General features: G+C 40.9%; 1 protein-coding gene across 6 annotated transcripts in view; it reads right to left on the minus strand.

Annotated features, from left to right (window-relative positions):
- LOC122543379 (SWI/SNF complex subunit SMARCC2-like) overlaps positions 1-14,074 on the minus strand; it is a 157,167-nt gene that overhangs the window by 125,101 nt on the left and 17,992 nt on the right. For 5 of the 6 annotated variants that reach the window (XM_043682053.2, XM_043682052.2, XM_043682055.2 and 2 more), the window contains exons 2-6: positions 11,416-11,535; positions 6,960-7,045; positions 3,451-3,532; positions 3,247-3,339; positions 2,085-2,154 (exon numbers count right to left, since the gene is read on the minus strand). In XM_043682053.2, the coding sequence (XP_043537988.2) occupies positions 2,085-2,154; positions 3,247-3,339; positions 3,451-3,532; positions 6,960-7,045; positions 11,416-11,535 (451 nt within the window). Of the gene's footprint in view, positions 1-2,084; positions 2,155-3,246; positions 3,340-3,450; positions 3,533-6,959; positions 7,046-8,053; positions 8,185-11,415; positions 11,536-14,074 lie in introns of those variants that run through there. The other variant, XM_043682056.2, reaches the window with a different exon arrangement.

Raw genomic sequence — 14,074 nt, forward strand, 5'->3', positions numbered from 1 at the left:
TCTCGAGAGCAGGCAGGCCACACAGGAATCTGTAGGGAACAATGTTGAACTGAAACAAACACAAAATGCTGAAGGAAATCAGCAGTAATATTTTGAGTCAGGTATGACTCTTCTTTGGAACTAGTTCTGTAGAAGAGGTGTCATACTTGTTTTAATACATTAACTTTGTTCCTCTCTCCACAGGTGCTGCCAGACCCGCTAACTTTCTTCAGCATTCTGTTTGTTTCAGATTTCCAGCATCTACAGTATTTTGTTTTTACTGGAATGTTAAACTGTTTTATTGATAACTTTAGATGGAGATAACCTGTATTTAAATTTAATAAGACAAAAATATAAAACCAACACAGTCAAAAATTTTAACACTGCGAGTTTCAGTTTAAGTTTGCAGCAGACCGAACCTAGCAAACTCATTCTAAAAGATGAAAGACTTAAATCTAGATTTATTCCATATATCATTCCAGCTGCATGAGACTGGAATCTTTTGCGATAAATTATGTGTCTTATGGTCCTGCTTCACAACCACCAGATGAAGAAACAGTACTTTGAAAGCTAGTGCTTCCAAATAAACCTGTTGGATTATAACATGGTGTTGTGTGATTTTTAACTTTGCCCACCCTAGTCCAACACCGGCTCCTCCAAATCACAGCAGACATATGTCAATGTAAATTGTTCTGCTTGCACTGACCAGCTTTTGCCATTAGATACAGCCTGGCCAATTACAACTTCAAGAGAATTTACTCAATATTTATGTCTAGTAATTACATATATATTGCATTTCCTCTTTATTTTGGAGGCTGGCTTTATTTTAAAGGGTATTTTATTTATGAATATAGGTACTTTGGAATGTACACTTTTTCAACTTAATGTTTTCACGTTGTTTTCTGTTGAGAAATGTCCTGACGTAGCTAACTACCCAGATTTTATATTTAGTTATTAATTTTATGTTTCAAGTTATTTCAGCTAGGAATACACATACAGGACATTATTTGAATCTGTACAAAGATTTTTTCCCAAAAGAAAAAGCTGTCTGCAGGAATGTAACTCTGTCTTTAACATGGATTCCTATGGAAATCAATTTTCACTTAAAGTTACAACTGCAACGTGAAGTGAGGACTTACTGTAATAAAGCGCAGCAGGTCAGGCAGCATCCAGGGAACAGGAGAATCGACGTTTCGGGCATAAGCCCTTCTTCAGGAATCCCGAAATGTCGATTCTCCTGTTCCTTGGATGCTGCCTGACCTGCTGCGCTTTCCCAGCGACACATTTTCAGCTCTGATCTCCAGCATCTGCAGACCTCACTTTCTCCTTACTGTAATAAACACTATTTTATGGTGCCACCAACCTCCTGTTGATTTTGGACTTTTAACACACAGATGTGTAACTCAATCCAAGATTCCTGGCTTCCAGAATATAGACTGAATGTCAACAGTTGGTCTGATCACAGCATTGCAATGACCAGTTCAACTTGGATCCTTTTCCAAACTAATGTTGGAATGACTGGAATAGTGAAGAGAACTGGTCAGCCATGCTGTTTTTATTATGAATGGTGACAGAAAGAGAGAGCTGATAATCAAGCGCCATTACTCCATCAGTCGCACTATGAATATAAATGAGTTGTTAAGTCTTCTGGAAATGTATCCAGTTACCAGACTCCACATATCACCTTCAGGACTGGAACATAAACATTTCAGGAATGCCTGTCCGAAAAAGCAGAACAAAAGACATAAACAGAGGAAAAATCAGAGCCTGAGTCACATAATCTTCATAAACCTAATGCTCAGCAACCTTACTCATTGCGCCTATTGTCACTGGGGAACATTTTTCCTGGATAACTTCATATGTTTGAGTAGGAAAAGATTCATGATTCTGGAAATAATTTCAAGAACACTGGAAATTCCAAATTCAGCTGGCCCAGGACAAAACAGAATTCCAAACCAACACCTACTACAAACAACAAATCTGCTCAAGTTGAAAACCAAATGTTAAGTAGTAACCACTCAGTTCAGAATGACAAAGTGAACTCACTTGACTAAGCAACTAAGACTATATACTGGATTGAGAAAACGGAGAACCACAAAACTCACCTTCTTCAGTGCTGCCGGGAATAGGGTAAACAACGTGTGAAGCATTTGACTTGTCCTCAGTAACAGTACCCTGTTGAAAAGCATTTAAATAATTAAGGCACAAAGACAGACATAGTCATGGCTTAATAAAAAGAATACTTCAGAAAAGAAAGAGCCAAATGTCTCTCCAGTGAAATAAGGCTAGGCATATTTAAGCAAGAACACATAAATCTGCCCATACAACAAGCAGCACTAAGGAATGGCAGATGAAGTTTGCATCCAGGATTCTGGACTATGTATGTCATTATCCAGGAGATGAGCTGAGCTAAGTATGGTCCATGAGCACGAAAGAAAGAACAATCAGATGGGCTCGCCCTGGAGAACTAATGGCACTACACAACTGAGTCTTTTCAATGCAGCCTTGGGATCTGATACTATTACTGTCACAAGCAACATGGAACATTTCTATCCACCAGATTACTTAGAGGCAGCAAAATTAAAAAAAGCTCACCAAAATGTGTTTCATTATTATTGGCAGATCAAGATCTTGGAATGCTCATAGTAGTGGTTCAAAAGTGACCCACCATCATTACAACTTCCACTCCGGTGCATTTATGGGCTGGCAATGAATGGTCATGGAAAGCTTATCTGAACTGAGCTGATCAAGGATCTGTGACTCTATTGGGAATACATTGGCAAACCACTGAATAGCAAGTACATGATCAACAGTGAGATCTACAGGCAACCTAAAGATTTTCAGTAGCAGTAGAGTAGTAATAATGGGGGACTTAAATTATGCTAAAATAGGCTGGCATAAGGGAAATGTGATCAAATGCTTCTGTGCCATTTGCTTGACCAGTATATAGCATTGCCAACATGGGATAACATAGTGCAAGATAGGACTGCATAATGTAGTAGGGGAAAAACTAAGCTAAAAGTCTCAAAACCTAATGGAATCACGTTGTAAACTGGTGAAGAGGAATTCAAAGTGATCCCAGGAAATACATATGTCTAATATTAAGAATGCACATGCTCACTTGAGATGAGTGAAGGGTGCTACACTTTGAAATATCGAAATAGCCAGAAAAACTAAGAGTTTTTCCTGCTAATACTGAACTGGAGACTTGTGTTGCAATATTACAACCAGGCTAATTCCAACTTAACTGTCATCAAACAAACATACCTGGTGCCTCTTAATGATGTCTTTCAGTTTACTCAGTAACTTAGGTTCTATATCTGAGTTTATATAGATGTTGGGTCGAGACAAACAGTTGTTCTGCAAAATAATATAAGAATGCTTCAAAATGTTTTTCAAGAAAAAAATCCTGACATATACAATTCACTTCAGGCAAAAGATATATTCTTCTTCATGTAATATTCAACTTACCTGAACCAGTGTCTTTTCAATAGTCATAAACATTTCCACATTGCGGTCCATGCGGGAAGGGTTCTGAAAATCAAAGCGTCGCCTAAAAATCAAATTAGAAAGTCTAATTGAGTTAAAGTATCAGACGGATGGTATGAGCATGTTTGAAGAATAGATCTGTCACGCATCACTGGATTACTTCACATAGTACATTTCCCCATCAGTGATCCCTGGGACAGTTCAGAGGGAATGAGATCTGCTTGTATTAATACAATGAGATAGTTGGGATAATGGTCTGTGCAATGTAGTGTACAATGCTGCTCCTTTAACAAAGTTATGCTGTCCTTGGCCTTTTTTTCCAGAGAGGTCATAAAAGCAGCAATTCTGAAAAGTCTAAGTTTTAGGGCCAGTTTGATTATTGCTAACTGACACTGTCTCATGCAAAAGGTTTTCAAGTTATTTAAAAAAAAACACCTGTACAATGAAAGGGGAGCTGCCAGTTTTCCCAGCTCAGCTTTTCTCTGGTTTGACCTTTAGCAGTTTGGCTGTTCACTGAAAGCAGTCAGTCAGTTTGAGGCTGCTGGTCCAAGAAACAGATACATGGAAGAGGGTGTTCCATGCTGAATCTCTCTGCCATTTCACTCTCTCCTGTAAAGCCCTGTGTTTGATTTTATCTTTTGTGCCAAAGGGTGTTTATGGGGATTGGTGCAAGCATTTGGAACAATACAGGACAGTCTGTTGGGTTTTTGGATAGGTTAAGCTACTTCTATATTCTGTTCTCCTTTGTTTGTGTAATTAAAGTTTGTTTTGTTTAAAACCTAGTGGTTTGAGCAGCTGCATCACTTCTGGAATATCCACTTTAGAACAAAGAAAATTATAGCCCAGGAATAGGCCCTTCGGCCCTCCAAGCCTGTGCTGATCCAGATCCTCTATCTAAACCTGTCACCTAGTTTCTAAGGATCGGTGTCCCTCTGCTCCCTGCCCATTCATGTATCTGTCTAGATACATCTTAAGTGACGCTATCATGCCCGCCTCTACCACTTCCGCTGGCTACACTTTCCAGGCACCCACCACCCTCAGCGTAAAGCACTCCCCACACATATCTCCCTTCAACTTTTCCCCTCTCACCTTGAACTCATGACCCCCAGTAACTGAGTCCCCCACTCTGGGAAAAAGCTTCTTGCTATCCACCCTGTCTGTGCCTCTCATGATTTTGTAGACCTCAATCAGGTCCCCCCTCAACCTCTGTCTTTCTAATGAAAATAATCCTAATCTACTCAACCTCTCTTCACAGCTAGTGTCCTCCATACCAGGGAACATCCTGGTGACCCTCCTCTGCACCCTCTCCAAAGCATCCACATCCTTTTGGTAATGTGGCGAGCAGAATTGTACGCAGTATTTCACTTGTGGCTGAACCAAAGTCCTATACAACTGTAACATGACCTGCCAACTCTTGTACTCAATACCCCATCCGATGAAGGAAACCATCCTGACCACTCTATCGACCTGCGTTGCCACCTTCAGGGTATAATGGACCTGAACACCCAGATCTCTCTGCACATCAATGTTCCCCAGGGCTTTTCCATTTACTGTATAGTTCGCTCTTGAATTGGATCTTCCAAAATGCATCACCTTGCATTTGCCCGGATTGTACACCATCTGCCATTTCTCTGCCCAAGTCTCCAATCTATCTATATTCTGCTGCATTCTCTGACAGTCCCCTTCACTATCTGCCCCTCCACCAATCTTAGTGTCATCTACAAACTTGCTAATCAGACCACCTATACCTTCCTCCAAATCATTTATGTATATCACAAACAACAATAGTCCCATCACGGATCTCTGTGGAACATGACTGGTCACGGTTCTCCATTTTGAGAAACTCCCTTCCACTACAACTCTGTCTCCTGCTGCCCAGCCAGTTCTCTATCCATCTAGCTAGTACACCTCATGCGACTTCACTTTCTCCATCAGTCTTCAATGGGGAACATTATCAAATGTCTCACTGAAGTCCATGAATGTGACATCTATAGCCCTTCCCTCATCAATCAACTTTGTCAGTTCCTCAAAGAATTATATTAAGTTGGTAAGACATGACCTTCCCTACACAAAACCATGTTGCCTATCATTGATAAGCCCATTTTCTTCCAAATGTAAAGAGGTCCTATCCCTCAGTACCTTCTCCAGCAGCTTCCCTACCATTGACTCATCAGGCTCACTGGTCTATAATTACCTGGATTATCCCTGTTACCCTTCTTACACAAGGGGGCAACATTAGCAATTCTTCAGTCCTCCGGGACCTCACCAGTGTTCAAGGATGCTGCAAAGCTATCTGTTAAGGTCCCATCTATTTCCTCTCTTGCTTACTTCAGTAACCTGGGATAGACTTGACCACCTTAATGCCTTTTAGAATACCCAACATTTCTTCCCTCCCTATGCCGACTTGACTGAGAGCGATCAAACATCTATTCCTAACCTTAACATCTGTCATGTCCCTCTCCTCGGTGAATACCAACGCAAAGTACTCATTAAGAATCTCACCCATTTTCTCTGACTCGATGCATAACTTTCCTCCTTTGTCCTTGAGTGGGCCAACACTTTCTCTAGTTACCCTCTTGCTCCTTATCTACGAATGAAAGGCTTTGGGATTTTCCTTAACCCTTTTTGCTAAAGATATTTCATGACCCCTTTTAGCCCCCTTAAGTCCTCATTTCAGATTGGTCCTACTTTCCCAATATTCTTCCAAAGCTTCATCTGTTTTCAGTCACCTAGACCTTATGTATGTTTCCTTTTTCCTCTTAGCGAGTCTCACAACTTCATCTGTCACCCATGGTTCCCTAATCTTGCCATTTCTATCCCTCATTTTCACAAGGACATGTCTGTCTTGCACTCTAATCAACCTCTCTTTAAAAGCCTCCCATATATCAAATGTGGATTTACCTTCCAAGAGCTGCTCCCAATCCATATTCCCCAGCTCCTGCTGAATTTTGGTATCATTGGCCTTCCCCCAATTTAGCACTCTTCCTTGAGGACCATGCTCATCTTTGTCCATGAGTATTCTAAAACTTATGGAATTGTGATCGCTATTCCTAAATTAATGCCCTACTGAAACTTCAACCACCTGGCCGGACTCATTCTTCAACACCAGGTCCAGTATGGCCCTTTCCTGAGTTGGACTATTTACATACTGCTGTATAAATCCCTCCTAGATGCTCCTTACAACTTCTGCTCCATTCAGACCTCTAGCACTAACTGAATCCCAGTCAATGTTGGGAAAATTAGTATCTCCCATCACCACTCTGTTGCTCCTATATCTTTCCATATTCTGTTTACACCTGCTTCAAACAAACAGTAAAGTTAGGGTCTGGCCTGGTCCATAACAGTAGGGTAATTTCAACAATGCTACAACCCCACCTTTGGATACGTATGATAATACTATTACAGTAGTACAGCTTGCAGTGGTGTGAAGAAATAAAACTGTGCTGTAAAATGTGTTTGAACAGTGACAGTATCAAAGAAAACCAACTCACCATCCTTGGTCACTCTTAAATTTGTAAGCAGCAGCTAGAATATGGCACAAAGCTCCACCAGCTTTGAAGTCTAAGAAACATTTCATCTGGAAAAGAGAGGCAGCACCTTAGTACCAGCACCAAATGATAGTCAAATCCAGCCGAAGGTGTTAATACTTCTGTCTCCAAACATTTCCTTAAATACAATTAATCTTGTACAAGTTTCCACAAATATCTTTGTTTGCAGGAAGCTGATACTGACATAGAAGGCAAGTGTTCATGTATAAATGTTGGAGCAATGTGGCTCAAATGGAAGCTTTCAGGAGGTCTTGGGGTGTGCTGGAGGGATTCCACATTTAAACGGTTGTTTTAATTCTGCCCTTGCACAACCTGACGAATGTTTTGTTTTCCCTGCTGCAAGGAGAGAGTATGCCAGTTGGGACAGATCGCTTCAAGGATGAGCGATTTGTATTTGAACTGCAGGAATATACCTCTCAACCTGAGCAGAATACTTGCAGTAAGAACAGTCAACATCTCCTGTGAATTTGCAGGAAGGCCACAACAGTTGCATTTGGAAATATTTCATTTAGCTTTCAGAAGGTTAGATCATTACAAACTATTAAATCAGAAATTTCAGTTGGATTGGAGTGAACATATAATTTACTTTTCTTCTGTCAGGGATTCCTTTCACTCTTTTCGTTGTCTCCCTTCAGTGGAAACTCAATTATCTGGTCACATTAAAGGAGGGATGTAAGTGCACTAGAGAGGATACAGAAGATATTCATCAGGATGCTGCCTGAGCTGGAGGATCAATGATATGAGGGAAGATTGGATAGGGTGGGGTTGTTTTCCTTGAAGCAGTGATTGTTGAGAGGGGACCTAAGAAAGGCACATAAGATTGTAAGGGGGATAGATAGGGCAGATAGGAAGGCATTTTTTTAATTAGTAGAGGGGTCAATAGCCAGAGGGGATGGATTTACAGTTGAGAATTGGAAGGCTTAGAATTAAGGAGAAATGTTTTCACCCAGAGGGTTGTGGGAGTCTGGAACTCACTGCCTGAAAGGGTGGTTGAGTTAGAAACTCTCAAAACATTTAAGCAGTATGTAATCACTTACATCGCCATAGCCTCCAGGGCTATGGGCCAAAAGCTGAAAAATGGGTTTCGTGTAGTCAGATCTTTGTTGACCAGTGCAGACGCGATGGGCCGAATGGCATCCTTCTGTGTTGTAAACGTCAATGAGTCTATCTGGTAGGCAATGGATATGAGAAGATAGTGGAGAGTCTCCAAATCGCCTATCAACAGGTGCCTTAAAAAATTATTGTTAATCAAGCTGTCTGAACATGTTATGCACACCTCCAGGGCAGCTGGGTCTTGAACCGGGAGCTTCTGGCCCAGAGGCAGAAATACTACCATTGTTCTACAAGACCCTCTTCAACAGGTGCTTTAAATGAACTGAGTTACACGTTCAATTAAATCCATTGCTTTCCTTAACAGATTCTGCAAAGAGTAACTTCCAATTCTCTTTAATATCTCCTGACCAGGATTGCAGGATAGGAGGTTGACAAAGTAGAGCTGCCTACTCTTTTTACACTCACTTTTACAATCCTACATCATCCCAACCAGCCAAATCCCATTCTCCTTAACGACCAATATGCTTTCATATGCCACTCTCCTTACGTTCTTTCATATCTCAACCAGTCTGATCCCACTCTCTTTCTCATGAAGCACACTAACATCGCAGCCTGTCAAATCCTGCTCTACGATTTACTCCTCACACTCTCTATGATCCCACCTAGCGCAATCCCACTCGTCCCTCATTCCCTGCATCTTTTAATATTCTCCCAACACTATTCCCAGACTCCCCCTCACGTCTCACAACCTTTAATATCCCCATCAGTCTAATCCTACTCTCCCTCTCCCTGCCTGCACCCTTGAATATCCCACTCAGTCCAGTCCCATTCTCCTTCTCACTGAATGCAGCCTTCACTATCCAATCCAGTTTAATCCCACTTTCCTACTCATTTGCCACATGCTGCAATATCTCACATATCTACTTCCATGCTCCTCCTTGCTGCTTACGCCAGAAATAGCATTGGAAGCAGGATCTATGTTAACTTAATAAACTGGAGTTGAGAAATATTTCAACAAGAAAAATTTGGAGAGGACAGTGGAGAGTACTGATGTTCATTTAGTGGTTCTTTCCTTCATCAAAGTGGCTCTCATACAACAGTGGACAAAATGCATTACATTGAAATCTGTGCTCTCGGTGTGAGACTACCTTTCATCAATTCAACTTGAATGGAGATGCATTCAAGGCCTGGATAGATCGTCACAGAATCATGGTGCTAAATTTGGTCCTGATACGCTGTATAATTCTAGGGATTTTGCCCATTACAGAAACATAGTATAAGTACTGCACAAAACACTCTATAGGACAAACAGGCAGACAAGTAGCGATCCACATTTATGAACATCAACTAGACATCAACGCCACGACCAGCTATCCTTCGTACCTTTGCGCACAGATGACAAGGACCACAAACTCGACTGGGACAACACAACAATAATAGGTCAAGTCAAACAGAAGGCAGCCAGAGAATTCCTAGAAGCTTGGCACTCATTCATGGGCTCCATCAATAAACACATAGACCTAGACCCAATATACCGACTTAAAAATCACACAACACCAGGTTATAGTCCAACAGGTTTAATTGGAAGCACACTAGCTTTCGAAGCAACGCTCCTTCATCAGGTGATAGTGGAGGGCTCGATCCTAACACAATATACCGACCACTGCAACAAACAACTGGAAGAAACGGGAATGAAACCATATAAATTCCAATCGACACAGTTCGGCAGCGCTTCACACGAGGTTCCACAGCACTGAGGATGTCACCTAGAAAGGGAACGAAATATCTGCAAACCAACTTCCCAGCTTGGTGAACATACCCACAATAACTGCAAACAGCACCTGAGCTACAAATCTTTACACAAACCTTGAACATAGTGTTACTGAGCTGAGCTTGATTTGGAAACATCCAAGTGCAATGCTTTTTTCCTTGTCTGTTTGATCTTAAGCCTGTCATAATTTTGTACACATCAATCAAATCTCCCTTCAATCTCTCTTGCTTTAAGAATAACTCCAGCCTTTCCAACCTAACCTCGTAACTAAAATAGCCCCAATTCCTGTAACCTGTCCGATAAATCCTCTTTGCATCCTAAAGTGTGACTGGAACTGGATGCAGTACTTGAGCTGTGACCTAACCAAAGCTTTATAAAGGGTCAGCATCACTTTCTGCTTTTGTATTCAATGTCTCCGTATATGCATCCCAATATCCTACATGTTTTGCTGACTTCTATGTCCAGCCACCTGCAAAGATCGCTGCATATGAATTCCCAGGTCTCTCTGCATACTCTTTCAAATTGTGCAATTAAACAAACTGACTCTCCCTATCGCTTCTGTCAAAATGCATAACCTTAAAATGTCTTTACACTAAACTCCATCCACCATTTGGCTGTTTATTCTGCTTACCTATAAACATCTTGCTGCTGGGAATTCATTTCATTCTCACTGTTTGCCACTTCCAGAATTTGTATCATCAGCAAACCTTGAAATTTTACTTTGTATTTCAAAATTCAAGTCATTCATACCTAGCAAAAAAAAAGCAGTGATCCTAGCACTGATGCCTGCAGGATGTCACATTCTGTCGTGTGAGAAATAACCCACTACCACGACATGTTTTCTGTCCTAAAGCCAATCTTCCATTCCAGGTGACAATGACTCCTCTATATCATAAGCCTCAATTTTGCTCACCAGCTATCTATGTGGTACCTTGTAAAAAATCAACTTAAAATCCATACAGACACCATAAACTGTATTCTCTTCATCAGTCTTTGTTACAACATCAAAACATTCAATTAGATTAGTTGAACACAAATCTGTCTTTTCCTCTCAAAGTGCTTGTGGACTTTTTTCGGATTATGGATTCCCCCCATTGATAGCAAATAACCACACAGGCTTGTGTTCTCTTGAATATAGGCAATTAAGGAGTGATCTAATTGAAATATTAGCATGATTACAGAATTTCATAAAGTAGATAAAGAGGAACTCTCTTCTATGGTGGAGTGCTTTCACAACAAGTTGATATATTATTAAAGTTACAGCCAGGCCATTCGGGGTGAATTCAGCAAGCACTTCTTCCTACAATGGCAGGATAGAAATCTGAACCTTTCTCCCAAGAAACTGTTTGAGTCTGGTGCTGAACTGAATCTTTCAAAACAGAGACTGATAGATTTTTGATAGATAAAGAGATTAAAAGTTTTGGAACCTAGGTGGGCTGATAGAGTTATGATACAAATCATTATCCAAGTGAATGGCAAAACAGGCTGTAATACTGAATGGCCTCCTCCAGTGCCTAGTTAAACCAGTGCTAATGGTCACACACACATTTGATGGAAATGGATTGTGGTACTTACTGGCAATTTGGTAAGAGGTGCATTGCTTACGTGTTTTCCAAACACCTCCTCCTGGAACTGCAACAGCTGGACAACCAGACTGGAAAGAGACTTGTTTGTTGGTGGCTCTGCTTGGATGTACTGTGAGAAAATAGAGAATTCACCATGAGACATTTCAGAAACAATCCACTTGGTGTAATGTAAAATATTGGCTTGATAACTATTCACATTTCAAGGCTGCTTTACTGAATCATCTGCCCAATGCACAGCCTTGACACCAGGAAAATATGTCAGGAAACTTTGCAGTGGAGTGGACACCAGAGTGCAGGGTCAGCATTGCTGTAATAAATTATTCAAACTCTGGAGATGGATGACAGAAAAGCTATTTGGGCAGAATGATGGAACGATAAAAGAGGTATTATGCTGCAACTAATCAAATAAGGAGGAGATAGAAGAGCAAACTGAAAGTAAATGACTAAAAGATGCAAGATCTACACCGTAGTTATAATAGGGGACTTTGATTATCTTGAGAGAGTCTAGAATAGTAACAGTGCAAATTATAAACGGGGGAGTAATGCATTAAATACATTCAGGAGAACCTTTCTTGTTCAATGTGTTTCCTACCCAATGAAGAAGGATGCATTGCTGGATCTGGATCTGGGGAAGAATTGGAATATGCTTCAGTGGGAGTGTGTTTCAGAAGTAGTGATCACAATATCACTAGAGTCTGGAATAGTTAGAAAAGAGAATAAAGAAGAGTCAAGCAAAAAAAACCTTACACTGAAGTTTTGGTGAAGTGAACAGAGATCTGGGCCAGGTGGAATGGAATCAAATATTAATTGATAACATAGCTTTAAACAATGAGATGCTTTCAAAGAGGACAGGGTTCAAGTGCAAACACATTCCCATGAGGCAATAGGAAAGGTATCCAACACTAAATAACTTCTAAACCTTTAGCTACCCAAGATAAGTGAGGCAGAGAAAGGAGGCTCAGGAAAATTGAGTAACATTTGTGCCATACAAATGCTAGGAAATGACCATCACCCCTTGACATTCAAAGGCATTACCATCACTGAATTCCCCCACCATCAGTATCCTCGGGATTACCACTGACCAGAAACTGAACTAGATTAGCCACATAAATACAGTGGCTACAAAAGCAGGTCAGAGTCTTGGAATACTCTCCATTTGCCTGGATGGGTGCAACTTCAACAATACTCAAGAAGCTTGACACCATCCAGGACAAAATAACCCACTTGATTGGCACAACATTCACAATCATTCACACCCTCTATCACCAACACTTAGTAGCAGCAGTGTGTACCATCTACAAGATGCACTGCAGAAATTCGCCATGGCTCCTTAGACAGTATCGTCCGAACCACAACAACTATTAACTAGCAGGACAAGTACAGCAGATAAGTGGGAATACCACCACCTGCAGGATCTTCTCCAAGCCGCTCACCATCCTGACTTGGAAATATATTGCTGCTCCTTCAGTGTCACTGAATCAAAATCCTGGAATTCCCTCCCTCAGCGTATTGTAGGCTAACTATAGCACATGGATTGCAGCAGTTCAAGAGGCAGCTCACCTTGACCTTTTTAAGGGGCAATTAGAGAAGGGCAATAAATGCTGGCCCAGTCAGCAATGTTCAAATTCCATGAATGAATGTTAAAACAGTTTCATAACAAGGAGTCTCAATAGTGTAGAGAGATAGAAATTCAGAGGACACAAATTTCAAGCAATTGGCAAAAAGGGTAGCTCTTTCAAAGATCAAGGATATACATAATCTGTCAAATGGCCTCCTCATTCAATTGTTCTAACATACAAATCAGCTAGGTCAAGTAAAAATTGAGTTTTCTTTAAAACAGACACGTAAGGTGATGCTTGCACTTGTGAAAGCACAATGCAGGATCATCGTTAATTTTAGTCAAATAAGGGTTAATATATTCATGATTTTGTACAATTAAATAAAAACTATTTGGATTGTTTGATTTATGTGGATCTAATCATATCTGTTATTCTGTTTTATTCTACTCCAGAGAACCAACTGGAGAAAACTGGAGCCGTTCTTTACACCATGTTATAAGCATTTATTCAGGGAGTTACGCAGTACAAACATGCAACTTTAAACTTAGCAACCTGAGTTTCGCTTTGTGCCCATTTACAGGACAACAACTAAATCTCCACCTTCCTACAATTAAACACAATAAACATATAATTAACAGATCCCCAATCCTCCATATAGAATAATGGAGATGCACAGCACAGAAACAGCCCCTTCAGTCCAACTCATCCATGCCGACCAGATATCCTAAACAAATCTCGTCCCATTTGCCAGCATTTGGCCTATATCCCTCTGAACCCTCTCTATTCATATACCCATCCAGATGCTTTTTAAATGTTGTAATTGTATCAGCCTCCGCTTCTTACTCTGGCAACTCGTTCCATACATGCACCACCCTCTGCGCGAACACGTTGCTCCTCGGGTCCTTTTTAAATCTTTCCCCTCTCACCTTAAACCTATGCCCTCTAGTTTTGGACCCTCCTACCCTGAGAAAAAGACTCTGGCTATTCACCCTATCCATGCTCATGATTTTATAAACCTCTATAGGGTCACCCCTCAGCCTCCAACACTGCAGGGAAAACAGCCTCTGCCTATAGCTCAAAGGCTCCATC

Source organism: Chiloscyllium plagiosum, unplaced genomic scaffold (genome assembly GCF_037043375.1).
Source record: "Chiloscyllium plagiosum isolate Xiang-an unplaced genomic scaffold, Cpla_swu_hap1 HiC_scaffold_53X, whole genome shotgun sequence".
Lineage (NCBI taxonomy): Eukaryota > Metazoa > Chordata > Chondrichthyes > Orectolobiformes > Hemiscylliidae > Chiloscyllium > Chiloscyllium plagiosum.